Source organism: Oncorhynchus nerka, linkage group LG22 (genome assembly GCF_034236695.1).
Source record: "Oncorhynchus nerka isolate Pitt River linkage group LG22, Oner_Uvic_2.0, whole genome shotgun sequence".
NCBI classification, from domain to species: domain Eukaryota; kingdom Metazoa; phylum Chordata; class Actinopteri; order Salmoniformes; family Salmonidae; genus Oncorhynchus; species Oncorhynchus nerka.
This window is the reverse complement of record NC_088417.1, coordinates 11,433,193-11,453,126: the sequence shown is the minus strand read 5'-3', so window position 1 is coordinate 11,453,126 and position 19,934 is coordinate 11,433,193. Positions and strand designations below refer to the sequence as shown.

The 19,934-nt window shown below is 42.2% G+C and overlaps 1 protein-coding gene and 1 long non-coding RNA gene across 2 annotated transcripts; both read right to left on the bottom strand.

Annotated features, from left to right (window-relative positions):
• Positions 1-5,898: 5,898 nt before the first annotated feature.
• Positions 5,899-11,603, bottom strand: LOC135563745 (uncharacterized). The gene is made up of 2 exons (XR_010460458.1): positions 10,939-11,603; positions 5,899-7,016 (listed from the first exon to the last, which is right to left on the bottom strand). It is a non-coding gene; the product is annotated as an uncharacterized LOC135563745 (long non-coding RNA).
• Positions 11,604-15,621: 4,018 nt separating this feature from the next.
• On the bottom strand, positions 15,622-18,088 carry LOC135563871 (B-cell receptor CD22-like). Its single transcript, XM_065007717.1, has 4 exons — positions 17,793-18,088; positions 16,975-17,079; positions 16,804-16,861; positions 15,622-16,494 (listed from the first exon to the last, which is right to left on the bottom strand). The coding sequence occupies exons 1-4, from the start codon at positions 18,086-18,088 to the stop codon at positions 16,222-16,224; spliced, it is 732 nt and encodes a 243-aa protein (XP_064863789.1). The 3' UTR covers positions 15,622-16,221.
• Positions 18,089-19,934: the final 1,846 nt, after the last annotated feature.

Genomic DNA, 19,934 nt, shown 5'->3' with positions numbered 1-19,934 from the left:
GGTGCAGCTAATGCAGTAGGCTTAGATTTAGCGTAAGCACCCTTTGACCTGAGAAGTGGACATTCGTTTTTCCAATGCCCTGAACCTTGACAGTAGTGACACTCCTGCCCAAAGTTAGCTTTACCATGGGAGTCAGGTTTAACCCTAGTTGAATAGAACTCTGCCCGAGAACCAAAGTATCTCGGTGAGCGAAGCCCAAATCTAGCCGAACGCCCCCACTCTTTCCGAATACGGGGTTCTGCAAAGACACTTTTGTGAGTCAACACATACTCGTCTGCCAAAACTGCAGCTTCAGCAACATTCTTTACTTTCTGTTCATTAATATACGTGGCAATACGATCAGGAATTGTGTCCTTAAATTGCTCTAACATAATCAGATCACACAGCCCTTGGAAAGTCACAACTGCAGAGGCGGAACACCAGCGATTAAACTGTAAAGACAACTGTCGCGTAAACTCAACATGAGTTTGGTTATCATCCCTTTTTAAAGTTCTAAATCGTTGGCGGTAAGCCTCAGGGACCAATTCATAAATCTGTAACACAGCTGTTTTAACTTTATCATAACTGGCACTATCGTGTACACTAAGAGCTGAATATGCTTCCTGCGCTTTACCAGTCAGCACACACTGCAACATTAAAGTGCGGTCAGAATCAGGCCAACTCCTAGCGTCAGCAACCCGCTCAAACAACGAAAAGAATGTCTCGGGGTCCCTTTCATTAAACCGAGGCAATAACCGTAAGTTCCCAACAATATCAAATGTCTCTGGGGCACGACCAAAAGCGGAACTACCCCTAGGTAAATCTGGGTCACCTTCCCAAAACAAACTCTCCCCTGAGATCTTTCCTTCCCTAACCAACTCTATACGTTCTTGTTGCAATTTAATTTTAGCATGCTCCATATCTTGTTTAAATGCCAATTCCTTTTCATATTTTACACGATCATGCTCTAGCTTCTCACGATCATGCTGCCGATCATGCTCTAGCTTCTCATGATCATGCTGCCGATCATGCTCTCTCTTCTCACGATCATGCTCCAGCTGTAACAAAAGCAGTTCTTTCTGCTGTTCAAAAAGAAGGCTACTAGGACTAACCGATGGAATGTCCATTGTAACGTTATGGGGAGACGACAAATCCTCAGCAGAGGCTGGCCCAGTGGTAACTTCAAGAATACCACTCTCCATCAGATTGGCCTTCAATATCAACCTAATAGAATTCTTTAGACGTTTATCACTAATCTCAACCTTGTAGTGTTCCGCGACCTTCAACAGCTGTTCTTTAGTACCTAAATCTAACAATTCCTCTGATGGAGAGCGAATGAACTTATCTACATAAGACGCCATAATCACAAAAAAAAAAAAATTCTCGCTCTTCCCTTCTGCTGAGCACACCAGACCACAACCCGAGAATTGACAATCACCCTGAGTACCACAGAAGAGAGATGATACGGAGCTTCCCCAAAACCTACAATAACTCAACCCTAGTCTTCGTGCAGATTTGCGGTGAGAATTTACGCACTGTAGCCCGCTGGCAAGGAAATAGAACTCCCCAGCATGCTGGCAAATTCCACCAAGCCACGGATGTGCCCCCGAGACAACTGCTCAGTCCACAGACACCACACAAAAATAACAAACATTAACCATGCCCAACATATTCCAAAAAATGAAACACGTCGCTAAACCTATCAGGGGAAAAAGGCTATAGCTCCGGGTAGCAAGTTCCACTACCCTACCCAAATCTCCCACCGAGGTACACAGCAGATTACTCACCTCAGACTGATGTCCCAACAGAAAGTAGAACAAGAGTTCAGGCTAGGCAGGGCCTGGAAACTAACCATTATAGTCTCTCCAACACAGCACACAAACCAAACAACAAAAGGCAACCAATACTGGGCCTATCAAACACAATATGCAAACCAAACACGTACCTCCACGGTCTCCCAAACCAATAGTTCAAATATCCCGGACGAGCCCCCACTTGTCACGAACCGGCTCAAAGCCCATAACAAAGGGAGACAACGTGGAGATAAGGAGTAGCAAAATATATATTTATTAACTAAAGCAACTAAGTATAATATACAATGGTGTGTGTAATCAGTAATCAGTAGTGTAGGTGAGTGTTTTGCATGCATGTGATAATGCAGGGTGTTGAAAGGTGCCAAAGCAAACAAACAAAAGGCCACCAAGAACCACAACACAATCTACAAAAGGTGTCTGCATGGAGAGCGTCTCCTCCATGAATGTGGAAGAGGTCTATTTATCCTGGGAGACACCTGGCCCAGGTGTTTCCCATGTAGCTGACGACCCTCCCAACTCCGCCCACCGGCATCCTAATAAGGAAACAAGAACAAAGACAGAATACGGCAGACAAGAGTGGGAGGGTCGTCACACTTCTTGGAGACAGTCCCTTTATTTCCCAATCAGACCAACAAATGTTCTGTAAACACCAGCCTCTTGGAGACAGTCCCTTTATTTCCCAATCAGACCAACAAATGTTCTATAAACACCAGCCTCTTGGAGACAGTCCCTTTATTTCCTAATCAGACCAACAAATGTTCTGTAAACACCAGCCTCTTGGAGCCAACCCCTTTATTTCCTAATCAGATCAACAAATGTTCTGTAAACACCATCCTCTTGGAGACAGTCCCTTTATTTCCTAACCAGACCAACACATGTTCTGTAAACACAAGCCTGACAGGCTTGTAGGAAGTCAAAACAAAAGGCAGGGGCTTTGTCAGCTACTACAGAATCAGTGTTTAACAGAATACAATAATAATCAGTATATCCTTCCTCCAGTCTGGCATCAATCACTATAATCAGCTATGAGTTTAATGCACAACATACAGCATTGAGTCTAGTGACCATCAACCCAAGTGTTACAAACAGGACACTGGAAATCATGTAACAGAAAGGTCAAATATATGAATATGTTGAACATTATATGAATGACTCTAAACTGAATCTGAACTTTATTCATCTTAAATATCCCCATTACATGTCTATGTTCATGTGTGTATTGTTGGGAGTTATTGTGTCGTTTTTATTTTGAGTGTTGATCAAGAGACACAAATTCTTCTGAAGTGTTGGTCCTGACAACTGTTCCTTTCTCTGTGTTCTCTCCACAGAACTCCCCGGTTGGGACAGTGTGCTCTAACCAGGCCACGGTCGGTAGAGGGAACCAGTAACCACCACTTAACAATCTAGATGGTCTTTAAGCACAAGTCAATAAAAGAGGTGCATGTTAATTATTTTCCCAGTGGGTTTTAAGCGTTTTTATGTACAGTATTGTCATTGTGTATTCGTTTTAAATTGATACTTTTGTTACCTTTATAATTGTGTACTCTTTGATTAACTGCATATTTGTAGAATTTTCTGGGATGAAAAGTGTTTAACTGTTACTATAATGGAGATATGATGATGTAGGCTACTCTTTATTTTAGACCATTTATTTTGAGTGTTGAGTTCACAGAGCATCTGTTTAATGGGTTCCAGTATAGAGGAACTGCTGGGTTCAACTAGCTCACTGAAGGCAGTTTAAGACCATATAAAGTCAATGATGACTGAGGAGAGAAGACACAGTTAGTTGGAGAGACAGTGGTCTGATACAAGACAGGAAGTTGGTGCAGGAAGTCTACATGATGGCAGAATGGTGTAAACGTCTACTAGTCACTGTTTCTCTTGATCTTTTGTGCAGTAAACAGAATAACAATATCATCTATTTTCAGTTTATATCTATTTAGAAGTTATCGTGTCAGTTTTATTTTCAGTGTTAAACAACAGAATCAATTGAGGCTGAATTTAAGATTTTTTAAATTGTTTGCACTGTAATAAAGACCTTTACATTCAATTTCCATGAAAATATTTTGGCCTTATTGGTCCAACATTTTACATATCTCATTAAAATTGATTAAATTGAGGTTTTGTGTCACTGGCCACATACTAAACCCCATAATGTGGAATCCTGTTTTTTGACCATAAGTCTAAAAAGCAAGAAGTAGATTTTCTTAACATGCCACATAATAACTTGCATGGACTCTGTGTGCAATAGTGTTTAACATGATTTGGATTTTTTAAATTAATTAATTTAACCTTTATTTATCCAGGAAGGGCTCATTGAGATTAAAATGTATTTTTCAAGAGTGCCCTGGCCAAGATAGGCAGCACCATGTCATTACAAAAAATTACAGACAGACAACATGAAAAACTACAAGTAATCTAGTAAATATTGAATTCACAAGGGAATAAAACAGCAAATTAAAAACATTGACAGGTCAGGGAATCAGCCTCAAAATCCTTCATCAGTGATTTAAAAACACCAATCGGGACAAGTTCGTCCAGTTTAAAAGTATTTTGTAAGGTGTTCCAAGACGGTGGTGCAGAGTACATAAAAGCCATTTTACCAAATTCAGTTCGGAAGTTTGGAACAGTTAGCAGGATAAAGTCCAGCGAAAGAAGAGAGTACCCACCACATTTCTGAACAATAAAAATGCACAAATAAAAAGGTAGTAACCCCAAAATGGCTTTGTAAATAAAAGTATACCAGTGACTGAGCCTACGAGTGACTAGAGAAGGCCAGCCAACCCTGGTACGCAAAGTGCAGTGATGCGTAAGGGTTTTGCAGTTTAAAATAAATCTCAAAGTGCCATGGTACTTGATCTCAATTGATCTCAAACACTGAGTGGAAGCATTCATATATACAATATCCCCATAGTCTAGTAAAGGCATAAATGTAGCTGACACTAGCCTCCTTCTGGCTTCAATAGAAAAACAGGCCTTATTCCTAAAATAAAATCCCAATTTCAGCTTCAAATTTTTTTGTTAGTTGTTTAATATGCAATTTAAAAGAGAGGCCGTCATCAATTAAAATTCCAAGATATTTATATGAGGTTACAACCTCAATCTCCTTGCCCTGACAGGAAGTAATAGGTGAAAGGTTCAGAGGCCTATTTCTTGCATTAGAAAACACCATTAGTTTAGTTTTGTCAGTATTGAGGATAAGCTTCAATTGACACAAGGTATGTTGAACAGTATAAAAAGCAGTTTGCATGTTCTGGAAAGCTTTTGTAAGAGACGAGGCACAACAGTAAATAACAGTATCATCAGCATGAAAATGAAGTTGTGCATTTTGGACATTTTTGTCTAAATCATTTATATAACTAGTGAATAAGAGAGGACCAAGTACAGAGCCTTGGGGCACACCATTCAAAACAGACAATTTAACAGACATAAGCCCATCAAATTGAGTGCACTGAGTTCTATCAGACAGATAGTTAGCAAACCATGCAACTGCATGCTCCGAAAGACCTACCCTCGACAATCTCTGCCTTAGTATAGCATGATCAACTGTATAGCCTTAGAGAGATCAATAAAATGTGAGACACAGTGCTGTTTTTTGTCAAGGGCTTCAGTGATATCATTTAAAACCTTCATGGCTGCTGTAATTGTGCTATGCTTCTTCTTGAAGCCCGATTGGTACATTGATAAAATAGAGTTACTAAATAAAAACTATTTTAGCTGTTCACTTACAAGGGTTTCAAGTATTTTCACCAGGGGTGACAGCATTGAGATTGGCCTATAATTAATTAAAAGAGTTGGATCTCCCCCTTTTTAAAAGTGGTAGGACAAACGCTGATTTCCAGATCTTTGGAATTTCATTACATTCCAGGGTTAGATTGAACAGAGATGTAAAGTGGTTCAGCTATGAAATCAGCTGCCAGATATAAAAAGCAGGGATCCAAAGATCAGGACCTGCAGGCTTTCTCTGATCTAAGGATTTCAGGGCTTTATGTACCTCCTGCACTGAGAATGGCAAAAAGCTAAAAGCTTGACCAGCTCTCACTGGTTCATCCACACAGGGTTGTACAGAGACAGAGGACACTGAATCAAACAGCCTACCAGATGATACAATTCAGCATTTATTTCAGTTGTCATGTATAGCAACAGAGTCCTTCAAAACACATGACGGTAATTCATTAACATTACTGTTACCAGACATAGACTTAATAGGCTCCCAAAACGTTCTAGGGTCATTCAGGTTATCAGTGGTAACAGACATAAAATATTCAGACTTGGCCTTCCTGAGAAGAAAAGAACACTTGTTTCGTAACTGCCTAAAAATAAGCCAATCAGCATCAGAACATGATTTCCTTGCTTTAGCCCAGGCTAGATTACGGCCTTGAATAATACAAGACAGCTCAGAAGATAACCATGGATTATCCCGCCCTTTAACCCTGAACCTGTGGAATGGGGCATGTTTGTTTACTATTTGGGAAAAAACATAAAGAATTTCCAGGCAGTTTCCACATCAGGGATAAACTCAATCTTGCTCCAGTCAAAATAAAACAAATCATGAAAGAAAGCCTGCTAATTAAACACTTCAAATTTCTCTTACGAATAAAATGTGGCTTTGTCTTTGGAACCTTTCTAACAGCAACAACAGCACAATGGTCACTTAAATCATTACAAAAAACACCAACCGCAGAATATTTATGTGGAACATTTGTCAATATCAAATCAATCAGGGTAGATTTATCTGGGCATTTAAGATTTGGGCGAGTGGGTGAGTTAATCAACTGGGTAAGATTCACAGAATTACAAAACATTTTTAAATGAATGACTACCTCATCAAATTAAATCAAATGTATTTATATAGCCCTTCGTACATCAGCTGATATCTCAAAGTGCTGTATAGAAACCCAGCCTAAAACCCCAAACAGCAAGCAATGCAGGTGTAGAAGCACGGTGGCTAGGAGGAAAAACTGCCTAGAAAGGCCAAAACCTAGGAAGAAACCTAGAGAGGAACCAGGCTATGTGGGGTGGCCAGTCCTCTTCTGGCTGTGCCGGGTGGAGATTATAACAGCACATGACCAAGATGTTCAAATGTTCATAAATGACCAGCATGGTCGAATAATAATAAGGCAGAACAGTTGAAACTGGAGCAGCAGCACGGTCAGGTGGACTGGGGACAGCAAGGAGTCATCATGTCAGGTAGTCCTGGGGCATAGTCCTAGGGCTCAGGTCCTCCGAGAGAGAGAAAGAAAGAGAGAAGGAGAGAATTGGAGAACGCACACTTAGATTCATACAGGACACCGAATAGGACAGGAGAAGTACTCCAGATATAACAAACTGACCCTAGCCCCCCGACACATAAACTACTGCAGCATAAATACTGGAGACTGAGACAGGAGGGGTCAGGAGACACTGTGGCCCCATCCGAGGACACCCCCGGACAGGGCCAAACAGGAAGGATATAACCCCACCCACTTTGCCAAAGCACAGCCCCCACACCACTAGTGGGATAACTTCAACCACCAACTGACCATCCTGAGACAAGGCTGAGTATAGCCCACAAAGATCTCCGCCATGGCACAACCCAAGGGGGGGCGCCAACCCAGACAGGATGACCACATCAGTGAATCAACCCACTCAGGTGACGCACCCCTTCTAGGGACGGCATGAGAGAGCCCCAGTAGGCCAGTGACTCAGCCCCTGTAACAGGGTTAGAGGCAGAGAATCCCAGTGGAAAGAGGGGAACCGGCCAGGCAGAGACCTCATCTCTGTACACCACACATACAATTATCTGTAAGGTCCCTAAGTTGAGCAGCGAATTTCAAACACAGCTTAAACCACAAAGACCAGAGAATTTTTCCAAAACCTCTCAAAGAAGAGCACCCATTGGTAGATGGGTAAAGCAAATTATAATCTGACAATGAATTTCCCATTGAGCGTGGAGAAGTTATTAATTACACTTTGGATAGTTTATCAATACACCCAGTCACTACAAACCCACTCAGGGATTTCACCCACAGGAGGTTGGTGGCACCTTAATTGGGGAGAACGTACTCGTGGTAACGGCTGGAGCAGAATAGGTGGAATGGTACCAAATACATCCAACATGTTTTCCATGTGTTTGATTCCATTCCATTTGCTCCGTTCTAGACATTATTATGAGTTGTCTTCCTCTCAGCAGCCTCCACTGATTTCACCATAAGGTCAATGGTGACTTTAAAACAGTTACATAGTTTAACGGCTGTGATTGGAGAAAACTGAGGAATGATCAGCAACATTTGACTTACTCCATAGTACTAACCTAAATTACAAAGTGAGAAGGAAACAGAATTAAAATATTCCAAAACATGAATTCTGTTTGCAATAAGGCACTAAAGTAAAACTGCTTAAAAATGAGCAAAGAAATGAATTCTATGTCCTGAATAAAAAGTGTATGTTTGGGGCAAATCCAACACAACACATCACTGAGTACCACTCTTCATATTTTCAAGGTGATTGCTGCACCATGTTATGGGCATGCTATTTAATCCATTTTTAATTCAAGCTGTAAAACAACAGAATGTGGAATAAGTCAAGGGGTGCTATCTGAAGATACTGAGGATACCAAACATTAGGAACACCTTCCTAATTTTGAGTTGAAACCCCTTTTGTCTTCAGAACAGCCACAGTTCATCAGGGAATGGACTCTACCAGGTGACGAAAGCGTTCCACATGGATGTTGGCCCATTATGACAGCAATGCTTCCTACAGTTGGGTCAAGTTGGATGGATTTCCTTTGGGGGGTGGACAATTCTTGATACACACCGGAAACTGTTTAGAGTGAAAAAACCCAGCAGTATTGCAGTTCCTGAAACCAGTGCGCCTGGCACCTACTACCACACCTCGTTCAAAGGCACTTAGATGTTTTGTCTTGCCCAAACACCCTCTAAATGGCACACATACACAACACACTTCTCAATTGTCTCAAGGCTTAAAAATCCTTCTTTAACCTGTCTCCTTCCCTTCGTCTACACTGAAGTGGATTTAACAAGTGACTTCAATAAGGGATCATAGCTTTCACTTGGATTCATCTGGTCAGTCTATGTCATGGAAACAGCAATAAGATTGGTTCTGTTATATCACCTAATACCTACTCATATATCCATTGATAGTGAGTGGTAGCCTGATCTGCATGCAGGCACATCATTTCATTGTATTTTCATTCATTTTATCCACATACAGTGGGGCAAAAAAGTATTTAGTCAGCCACCAATTGTGCAAGTTCTCCCACTTAAAAAGATGAGAGAGGCCTGTAATTTTCATCATAGGTACACTTCAACTATGATAGACAAAATTAGAAGAAAAAAATCCAGAAAATCACATTGTAGGATTTTTTATGAATTTATTTGCAAATTATGGTGGAAAATAAGTATTTGGTCACCTACAAACAAGCAAGATTTCTGGCTCTCACAAACCTGTAACTATTTCTTTAAGAGGCTCCTCTGTCCTCCACTCGTTACCTGTATTAATGGCACCTGTTTGAACTTGTTATCAGTACAAAAGACCTGTCCACAACCTCAAACAGCCACACTCCAAACTCCACTATGGCCAAGACCAAAGAGCTGTCAAAGGACACCAGAAACAAAATTGTAGACCTGCACCAGGCTGGGAAGACTGAATCTGCAATAGGTAAGCAGCTTGGTTTGAAGAAATCAAATGTGGGAGCAATTATTAGGAAATGGAAGACATATAAGACAACTGATAATCTCCCTCGATCTGGGGCTCCACGCAAGATCTCACCCCTAGTGAATGCCCGGCAGAGAGCTGGGACCAAAGTAACAAAGCCTACCATCAGTAACACACTACGCCGCCAGGGACTCAAATCCTGCAGTGCCAGACGTGTCCCCCTGCTTAAGACAGTACATGTCCAGGCCCATCTGAAGTTTGCTAGAGAGCATTTGGATGATCCAGAAGAAGATTGGGAGAATGTCATATGGTCAGAAGAAACCAAAATATAACTTTTTGGTAAAAACTCAACTCGTCGTGTTTGGAGGACAAAGAATGCTGAGTTTCATCCAAAGAACACCATATATCGTGAGATTTTGAGTGAAAACCTCCTTCCATCAGCAGGGGCATTGAAGATGAAACGTGGCTGGTTCTTTCAGCATGACAATGATCCCAAACACACCGCCCGGGCAACGAAGGAGTGGCTTCGTAAGAAGCATTTCAAGGTCCTGGAGTGGCCTAGCCAGTCTCCAGATCTCAACCCCATAGAAAATCTATGGTGGGAGTTGAAAGTCCGTGTTGCCCAGCAACAGCCCCAAAACATCACTGCTCTAGAGGAGATCTGCATGGAGGAATGGGCCAAAATTTACAGCAACAGTGTGTGAAAACCTTGTGAAGACTTACAGAAAACGTTTGACCTCTGTCATTGCCAACCAAGGGTATATACTGTAACAAAGTATTGAGATAAACTTTTGTTATTGACCAAATACTTATTTTCCACCATAATTTGCAAATAAATTCATTAAAAATCCTACAATGTGATTTTCTGGATTGTTTTTTCTCATTTTGTCTGTCATAGTTGAAGTGTACCTATGATGAAAATTACACGCCTCTCTCATCTTTTTAAGTGGGAGAACTTGCACAATTGGTGGCTGACTAAATAGTTTTTTGCCCCACTGTATAGGCAAAGCAGTTTCCACAAAATTGAAATGAGCTTGTTAGTCATTTTTGTCCGTACCAACATATAGCAGCATCAGTGTAGTGTAATGTCCAATAGACAAAACTTTCTCTCTTCTCTCTCTGAATCATCTCGTCCCTTCACCTCTCAATTCCTGACCTTGTCCTCCAGAGCCTTCAGCTCTCCCTCCACCTGTTGAAGGAGGTCGGCTCCCACCTGCTGGGTAAAGTACGCCCTCAGCTCCTGGGTCTCTTTCTCCCAGAAGAACTTGGGAAGGTCGAAGAGTGATTTGTCCAAATTTAGTTTTCTCGCAAGATTAGGAGAATTGGGCTGCAGGTTAGGAGAATTAACGTAGCAGGTTATGATAATTAGATCAAGGAACGGAAAAGTGTTAGGATTAGCTCAAATGCTAAAAGAATTTGACGTCAATTTTACAAAAGCTTTATCCCAACTAGACTTGACCGTTGTAGAGTGAGCCCATGTCCAACTTACCTCCCAGTACCTGTAGGTCGCGGTCTCCCTCCTGTGGCACTCGGGACATTCTTTTCACACCACTTCAATAAGAAGTGATTTTGGGAGCAGGTTAGGAGCAGGGCTGGACTATAGAATGGCCCCAGATAGCATATGATAGAAAAATGTGTTGAATAGTGGGAAATTAGCTCGAAAACAACACCATTTTTTGTCAGCTTCATGACAACATGTCGAATAACATTCTGAAACTGTAAATATGTATCTCTGCACCATGGGTTGAAATTCTCTCCACACCATGGCAAAATGGGTTGAAATTCTCTCCACACCATGGCAAAATGGGTTGAAATTCTCTCCACACCATGGCAAAATGGGTTGAAATGCTCTCCACACCATGGCAAAATGGGTTGAAATGCTCTCCACACCATGGCAAAATGGGTTGAAATTCTCTCCACACCATGGCAAAATGGGTTGAAATGCTCTCTCCACCATGGCAAAATGGGTTGAAATTCTCTCCACACCATGGCAAAATGGGTTGAAATGCTCTCTCCACCATGGCAAAATGGGTTGAAATGCAGTAAGTAAGAGGGGGTGTGTGGGGTCGTCCGACCCTGGTTAGGAGAGCATTTTCACTAACCGTAACCCATAGCCGTAATACTCCTAACCTGCTGCATAAATTGTTCTAGCCTGATACGAAAAAGTCAAATCTGTATAGAAGTGGTGTGAAAATGTGTCATCCAGCCCACCAGGGTTTTCTTGGCAAATAGACTTTAAAGAGGAAGTTAAGCAAGAAAAAGAGGAAGTTGGTGTAGGACAAGTTGAGTGGTGTGTGTGAGAATCAGTCAGATACAATTACACTTACTCTGTTTTATACCAAGTCTGTTTTTCATGTTGACAAAATGATGTGACAACCCTATGATTTGGCATGGGTCCCAAGATCCTCAAAAGGTTCTACAGCTGCACCATCGAGAGCATCTTGACCGGTTGCATCACCGACTGGTATGGCAACTGCTCGCCATCTGACCGTAAGCCGCTACAGAGGGTAGTACGTACGGCCCAGTACATCACTGGGGTCAAGCTTCCTGCCATCCAGGACCTATATACTAGGCGGTGTCAGAGGAAAACCCCAGAAATCGGTATCACAGCGCCAAATATAGGACCAAAAATGCTAGTTAACAGCTTCTACCCCCAAGCCATAAGACTCCTGAACAATTAATCAAATGGCCACCGGACTATTTACATTTACCCCCCACCTTCATTTGTTTTGTACACTGCTGCTACTCGCTGTTTATTATCTATGCATGGTCACTTCACCCCTACCTCCATGTACAAATTACCTCGACTAACCTGTACCCCCACATTGACTCTGTACCGGTACTCCATGAATATAGCCTTGTTATTGCACATTTTTTGCGTTTCTTTTAATAATATTTTACCTTAGTTAATTTAGTAAACATTTTCTTAACTCTTTCTTGATTTGCACTCTTGTTCTATTCAAAGATTATGATTTAACTAGTCTAAAAAAACATCACACACGTTCCCATTGAAGCCTGGGAGACCACCTGTTGGGGGAGGTCGGCTCCCACCTGCTGGGTAAAGTACGCCCTCAGTTCCTGGGTCTCCTTCTCCCAGAAGGCCTTTGGGAAGGTTGAGGGTTTTGTCTAGAAGGGATACAGCTTTTGTCAAAATTGAGTTTTCTAGCAAGTTTGGGAGAATTTTTGCAACAGGTTAGGAGAATTAACATAGCAGGTTATGATAATTAAATTAAAGTACGAAAAAGGGTTAGGATTAGCTAAAATGCTGTAATAATTATACTTTTCACATCATTTTGACAAAAGCTTAATCCCATCTAGACTTGACCACCGAAGAGGGCACCCATGTCCTCCTTTCCGTCCAGGACCTGCAGGTGGCTGGCTCCCTCCTGTGTCACCCGCGACATTCTCTTCACGGCACTTCAATAACAAGCGATTTTGGAAGCAGGTCAGCAGCAGGGATTACTGAACGGCCCCAGATAGCATATGATAGCAAAATGTGTAGAAATGAATGTAGCGTTAAAACTGCAACCTTTTATATCAGCCTCATGGAAAAATGTGAACACAAGCATGAGGTGCTATAAAACAGCAAAAATATAAATAATAATTTTCTCTGCACCGCTGCAGAACGTGTTGAAACGAAGGAAAGTACGCTCAGGGTCCCAAATGCCCTCACCCAACCCAGGTTAGGAGAGCATTATCCCTAAACCTAACTATTTTACCTGACCTTAACCTCAGGCTCTTAACATGCTAAGATAATTCTCCTAACCTGCTACATAAATTCTCATAAACTGCTATGAAAAAGTCAATTCCGTATCAAAGTGGAGTGAAAAGAGTGTCTCTGTGGCATCCAGCCCACCAGGCTCCTCTTTGCAAATAGACTTCAAAGAGGAAGTTGGTGTAGGAGAAGTTGAGTGGTGTGTGTGAGAATCACTCAGATACAATTACAGTTACTGTTTCATACCAAGTCTGTTTCATGTTGAAACATAATGTGACAACCATATGTTTTGTATCAAACTCGAATTTAACAAATTTAACTCTTGAATAAATGAATAGTGGATTTTGGTTCATGACTTAACTATATGTTTAAATCCCACACACATTCCCATTCAGGACAGGAAGATAGAGGAGAGGGAGATGGTTATAATGATGAAAGTTTCATTTACATTTACATTACATTTAAGTCATTTAGCAGACGCTCTTATCCAGAGCGACTTACAAATTTGTTCTATTTAACAATTTGTCGGGGGCGGACTTAGCGATTTGGGGGCCAGTTTCAAAATACTGCTGACCTGTCCTACCCCGAGAAAGGGACAATAAGAATTGTTTGAAAATAATTTTTCATACACATATTAGGAAGTACGTCACAGTTGAGATGTGAGATATGCCACATGAATTTCAGCACTTTAGTTTGTCAGACCTCACTATGTGTGTAACAGTTTCTGCTGTAGACAGTTTACGTTACCGTCTAAGGCAAGTATCGACTTACAGAACATTTGTTGGTCTGATTAGGAAATAAAGGGACTGTCTCCAAGAGGATGGTGTTTACAGAACATTTGTTGGTCTGATTGGGAAATAAAGGGACTGTCTACAAGAGGCTGGTGTTTATAGAACATTTGTTGGTCTGATTAGGAAATTAAGGGACTGTCTCCAAGAGGATGGTGTTTACAGAACATTTGTTGGTCTGATTAGGAAATAAAGGGACTGTCTCCAAGAGGATGGTGTTTACAGAACATTTGTTGGTCTGATTAGGAAATAAAGGGACCGTCTCCAAGAGGCTGGTGTTTACAGAACATTTGTTGGTCTGATTAGGAAAAAAAGGGACTGTCTCCAAGAGGATGGTGTTTACAGAACATTTGTTGGTCTGATTAGGAAATAAAGGGACTGTCTCCAAGAGGATGGTGTTTACAGAACATTTGTTGGTCTGATTAGGAAATAAAGGGACCGTCTCCAAGAGGCTGGTGTTTACAGAACATTTGTTGGTCTGATTAGGAAAAAAGGGACTGTCTCCAAGAGGATGGTGTTTACAGAACATTTGTTGGTCTGATTAGGAAATAAAGGGACTGTCTCCAAGAGGATGGTGTTTACAGAACATTTGTTGGTCTGATTAGGAAATAAAGGGACCGTCTCCAAGAGGCTGGTGTTTACAGAACATTTGTTGGTCTGATTAGGAAAAAAAGGGACTGTCTCCAAGAGGATGGTGTTTACAGAACATTTGTTGGTCTGATTAGGAAATAAAGGGACTGTCTCCAAGAGGCCAGTAAGACATTGTCTCTGCTTCTATGATGGATGTTGTCTACCTGTTGAAATTTGTATTAAACCTGATTGATTCATGATTGACTTTATCAACGATTTCTCTTCTCTTTTGTTCACAGACGCACAAATATCATACCCCCAAGACATGCCAACCTCTCACCTCTGCATTGACGGGGAGGTTAGCAATTTGGGGGGGGGGGGGGTATGATGTTTCTCACTCATAATTATTCACTATTCATCCAGGACTATACGTAATCATGGTAGCATCCACATGAATGTGTTTAGAAACATATTTCTTCTTAATTACAATAAAAGTGAATGCAAAATGACACGATACATCTGTATAACTTTTTGAGGATCTGAGGACCCAGTCTAAATCTTTTCAGTCTCCTGAGGGGGTATAGGTTTTGTTGTGCCCTCTTCACGACTGTCTTGGTGTGTTTGGACAATGATAGTTTGTTGGTGATGTGGACACCAAGGAGCTTGAAGCTCTCAACCTGCTCCACTACAGCCACATCAATGAGAATGGGGGCGTGCTCGGCCCTCCATTTCCTGTAGTCCACGATCATCTCTTCCTTTGTCTTGATCACTTTGAGTGAAAGGTTGTTATACTGGCACCACCCTGCCAGGTCTCTGACCTCCTCCCTATAGGCTGTCTCATTTTTGTTGGTGATCAGGCCTACCACTGTTGTCTCGTCTGCAAAGCTAATGATGGTGTTGGAGTCGTGCTTGGCCACATGGTTATGGGTGAACAGGAAGTGCAGGAGCGGACTAAGCACACACCCTTGAAGGACCCCCGTGTTGAGTATCAGAAAGGCAGATGTGTTGTTTCCTACCCTTACCACCTGGGGTGCGGCCCATCAAGAAGTCCAGGATCCAGTTGCAGAGGGACCAATAACACCAAAAGATGTCTTGGAAATTAAATGTAAAGGTTTTTATTGCAGTGCAATTAATAAACAACCTTACATTCAACCTCAATTGATTCTGTTGTTAAACACTCAACATAAAAACTGAAACTATATATTCTAAATAGATAAAAACTGAAAAGTGAAAAAAGTGTTATTCTGGCAACTGCACAAAAGATGAAGATAAACAGTGACTAGTAGATGTTAACACCATTCTGCCATCATGTCGACTTACTGCACCAACTTCCTGTCTTGTATCAGACCACTGTCTCTCCAACTAACTGTGTCTTCTCTCCTCAGTCATCATTGACTTTATATGGACTTAAACTGCCTTCAGTGAGCTAGTTGAACTCAGCAGTTCCTCTATACTGGAACCCATTAAACAGATGCTCTGTGAACTCAACAGTCAAAATAAATGGTCTAAAATAAAGAGTAGCCTGCATCATCATATCAACACTATAGTAACAGTTAAACACTTTTCATCCCAGAAAATTCTACAAATATGCAGATAATCAAAGAGCACACAATTATAAATGTAACAGAAGTACCAATAGAAACAGATACATAATGACAATACTGTACATAAAAACACTTAATACCCAATTGCAAAATACTTAACATCCACCTGTTTTATTCACTTGTGCATAAAGCCCATCTAGGTTGTTAAGAGGTGGTTCCTGAGCCCCTCTCCCAGTCACATTGACTTCAGCGTACTCACTCTCCTGTCCCTGGACCCTGTCCTGGGCTGCAGCTGGGGTCTCTTTGGTCTGTAGTTTGGAGAAGTCCATGTCACCGTATTGGATCTCTTCAGGCTGGTCTTCTGCATGTTCCTCTGGTTCCTCTCCGGCTGTGGCCTGGTTAGTACACACTGTCCCAACTGGGGACTTCTGTGGAGAGAACACAGAGAGAGGAACAGGTGTAAAGCTCTAAGTTCAGCAGGTTACACAACACATACTGAGGGGATGTCAATGAAAATGTAAACACATAAAGACAGTAAACACTGTCAAAGTCCAACAGCCATTCCGTTATCATTCCATGTCATTACAGGATGTGGCATTGCTTTCGATGTGGTCGTCTCCCCCTAAACTTGCTCTGAAATTATGTTAACCCCATGGCTTTGGATAGTTTCAGCATTAATTCATTACTTCCTTAGATTCACTTTGTAGGTGGGTTTGTAAGTTGAGCCTTATTCCCACCTGTCCCTGTGAATTGTCCGTCCTTTCAAGTCCATCGTGGAGCCTCGAGTTTCTCCTCCTGGAAGACATTTACAAAGGTATTCTGAATGCAGTGTGAGGGTTTCCATATGCAAAAGCACAAACACAGCAGAAATAAAATTGTTTTGCGTTGATGCCAGGAATAGTTCTTACCATACAAAAAAAATGATCAGGCTGATAAGCAAAATGGCCCCCAGAGTTCCTACTGCAACCCCAGAAACCAGACACCAACCCCTGAGGTTTTTGACTCTTCTTGCCCTGAAATACAGCACATATTATGGTCAATTCTCACAAAAAGATCTCTCAAGTACACAACATGACCAAAAGTATGTGGACACCTGCTCGTCGAACATCTCATTCCAAAATCATGGGCATTAATATGGAATATAGAATGTCATTGTATGTTGTAGCGTTAAGAATTCCCTTCACTGGAACTAAGGGGCCCAGCCCAAACCATGAAAAACAGCCCCAGACCATTATTCCTTATCCACCGAACTTTACAGTTGGCACTATGCTTTGGGGCAGATAGTGTTCACCTGGAATCCATCAAAACCCAGATTCGTCCGCCGGACCGCCAGATGGTGAATCGTATATTCAACACGGCAGAGAACGGATTTCCACTTCTCCAGAGTCCAATGGCAGTGAGCTTTACACCACTGCAGCTGATTTTTGGCACTGCACATAGTGATCTTAGGCTTGTGTGCGGCTGTTCAGCCATGGAAACACGTTTCATGAAGCCCTCATCAAACAGTTCTGGTGCTGCCATTGCTTCCAAAGGCAGTTTAGAACTCGGTAGTGAATGCTGCCATCCTACTGCTAATGTTTGTCTACAGAGATTGCATAGCTGTGTGCTCGATTTTAAACACCTGTCAGGAACATGTCAGGCTTTAATAACTGAATCCACGCATTTGAAGGGGTGTCCACATACTTTTGAATATATATTGTATATCTAACCTACGATTGTGCCCTACGTGCCCATTTTACCTTTTATAGCCAGCTGCACTTCATTCGACTTCCCACAGCCGTGACTATTTCTTGCTTCACAGTAGTACAGTCCTCCATCAACAGTCACATTGAGGGTGTAACTCAGTCCAGATGCTAGCTGTGTTGTTTTACCCCCACTGATCTTGAACCAGGTGAAGTTTGTCACAGGAGGGTTGGCTGTACTGCTGCAGGTCAGATTAACACAGCTGCCCACTAATAATGGATCAGCTGGACTGATGGAGGCCAAGGCGTCCTTAGGAGAGACTGGGGGAGAGGGGTTCATTTACAATGTATCTGGATATGGTATATTGAATAGTCTCATCAAAACCACTCTATTACAATCATCAGTGAAAACATGATAGAATGATCTATTCTTCAGGACCCGGTGACTAAATCTTACATGAAACGTTAAGCATCATGTTATGTTCAGCTTTCTTGTTGCTTGTCCCTACTGGGTAGACTGCAGTACAAGTGATGTTCTTCTCATGATGAAGGTATGACGGAGTGAAGGTCACCATGGAGAGAACTGATTTGGTTTGGTCTGGATTCTCCTGCAGTTGGTTCTCAGTTGTGAATTGTGTTGGGAGAGTCCATGTCAGCTCAGGGGGGTGTTCGGGACAGGGAGCAACAGCTGAGCAGTTCAAACTGACAGGGGCCCCTTCCTTCACCTCACCTGAGACAGTTAGGATGGGACTGGAAGGAAAATCTGTAATACATTGTGGATAAATATATTTTTCTCTAATAGATAAACTGTCCACTTGTTCTTCTCTTATCATTGATGCAAGGAATCTAAACTGGGAAAAATAGTTGATAAACAGTTAAATTGTCTCTTACCACTGACAACTACATTAAAAAACTTTTCAGTGTCTGTTGCACGGAATGGTTGACTCTCAATCCTGAAGAAGTATTTATCAGAGTAATTGGTGATAGAGAGTAATAGGATACGGCATGTGTCAAAATTGATTGATTGCTGACCTTATGACCTGATGACATGTACAGAATATGTGCCCCCGCCCCGCCCCCCCTGTTCGTGTGGTCATGTGTTAGAGGGTGTTTGAACTTTTGGGGCCCATGCCCCCCTCCACCCCCCCACCCCCCCCCCCCCAGTTTTATCTCCCTTATGGTTGTTATCTATGAAGCAGGAATGTCTGGGGCTATAGATAGCGCTGGGGCCTCAGCATTATAAATGTCCAGAACAAGGCTTGCGAAACCCAGAACCGTAAACCCTATTTTTTAAACATGGATTTTGCGATCAGTGGCAAAGCTGTGATGACTGTAGCCTCGGAGGCAGGACCGCGTCTGAAACATCGAGAAAGGGCAAAGTATACAGCCGCAATATACGATGCACCAAAAAAGCGGTTTTTAAACGTGTATAGAACCCAGATACCGCCCCAACGGCGCTGAAAGATGAAGTGTTGATGTCTAACGGACAGCATTGGGGGCATCTGTTTGATTACTTGGCCTGTAGCGTGAAACTCTATACGTTAGCCGAAGGAGAAGAATATACCGACCAGAAATTAGGCGTGACTTATGATGTTGAAGACTGGACGGTTTTTCGACAGGTTTTGTGTCCCGAACTGAGCCGTATCACCAAGGGTTACAGCTTGTTCACAGGCTACGAGACCCGTTGGGAAGGTACCCCGGACACCTCAGGAAGAGTATTTCACAGAGTTAAATTACAACGTATAAATGGACGGCCTTGCGGGTGCGTGGAATTTTACGTCAGCACCGCGGAAATCCGAAACCAAAACATCAGGGCTGGCAGTTCGGACGGGGATTTCCGGCTTCGAATGCTTATACCCCTTAAAAGCTGGCCTTTAATGGAATTGCAAATGTTGGAGCTGTTGGACGCTCTGTTTGTACAGAGCCAAAAGCGCCAGAGCATTGTACGGATAAAGAAGTGCATAATATATACGAATCCTGAGGATTACGACTCAAAGCAACCCCAAGAAGATACAACGTCAGGAGAGGCAGCCCCCAAAGAAAGCGAGGTAAGCTGTGTTGTTAACCCCGCCCAGATACCCCGAGGGTTGGTTCAAGAATAAAAAGGCTGGTTCTTAAAACCTACAGTTCTTAACCTACGCATTGACCATGGATATTCCTAACGCATACCCGAACTCCGAAACGGC

Coding starts and splice junctions, on each gene's coding strand:
- LOC135563871 (XM_065007717.1), bottom strand. CDS start 18,088: ATGAACCCCTCTCCCCCAGTCTCTCCTAAGGACGCCTTGGCCTCCATC. Junction 16,862..16,974: donor CTGATCATTTTTTTTGTATG/GTAAGAACTATT, acceptor AATGTCTTCCAG/GAGGAGAAACTCGAGGCTCC. Junction 16,495..16,803: donor CGGACAATTCACAGGGACAG/GTGGGAATAAGG, acceptor TTCTCTCCACAG/AAGTCCCCAGTTGGGACAGT.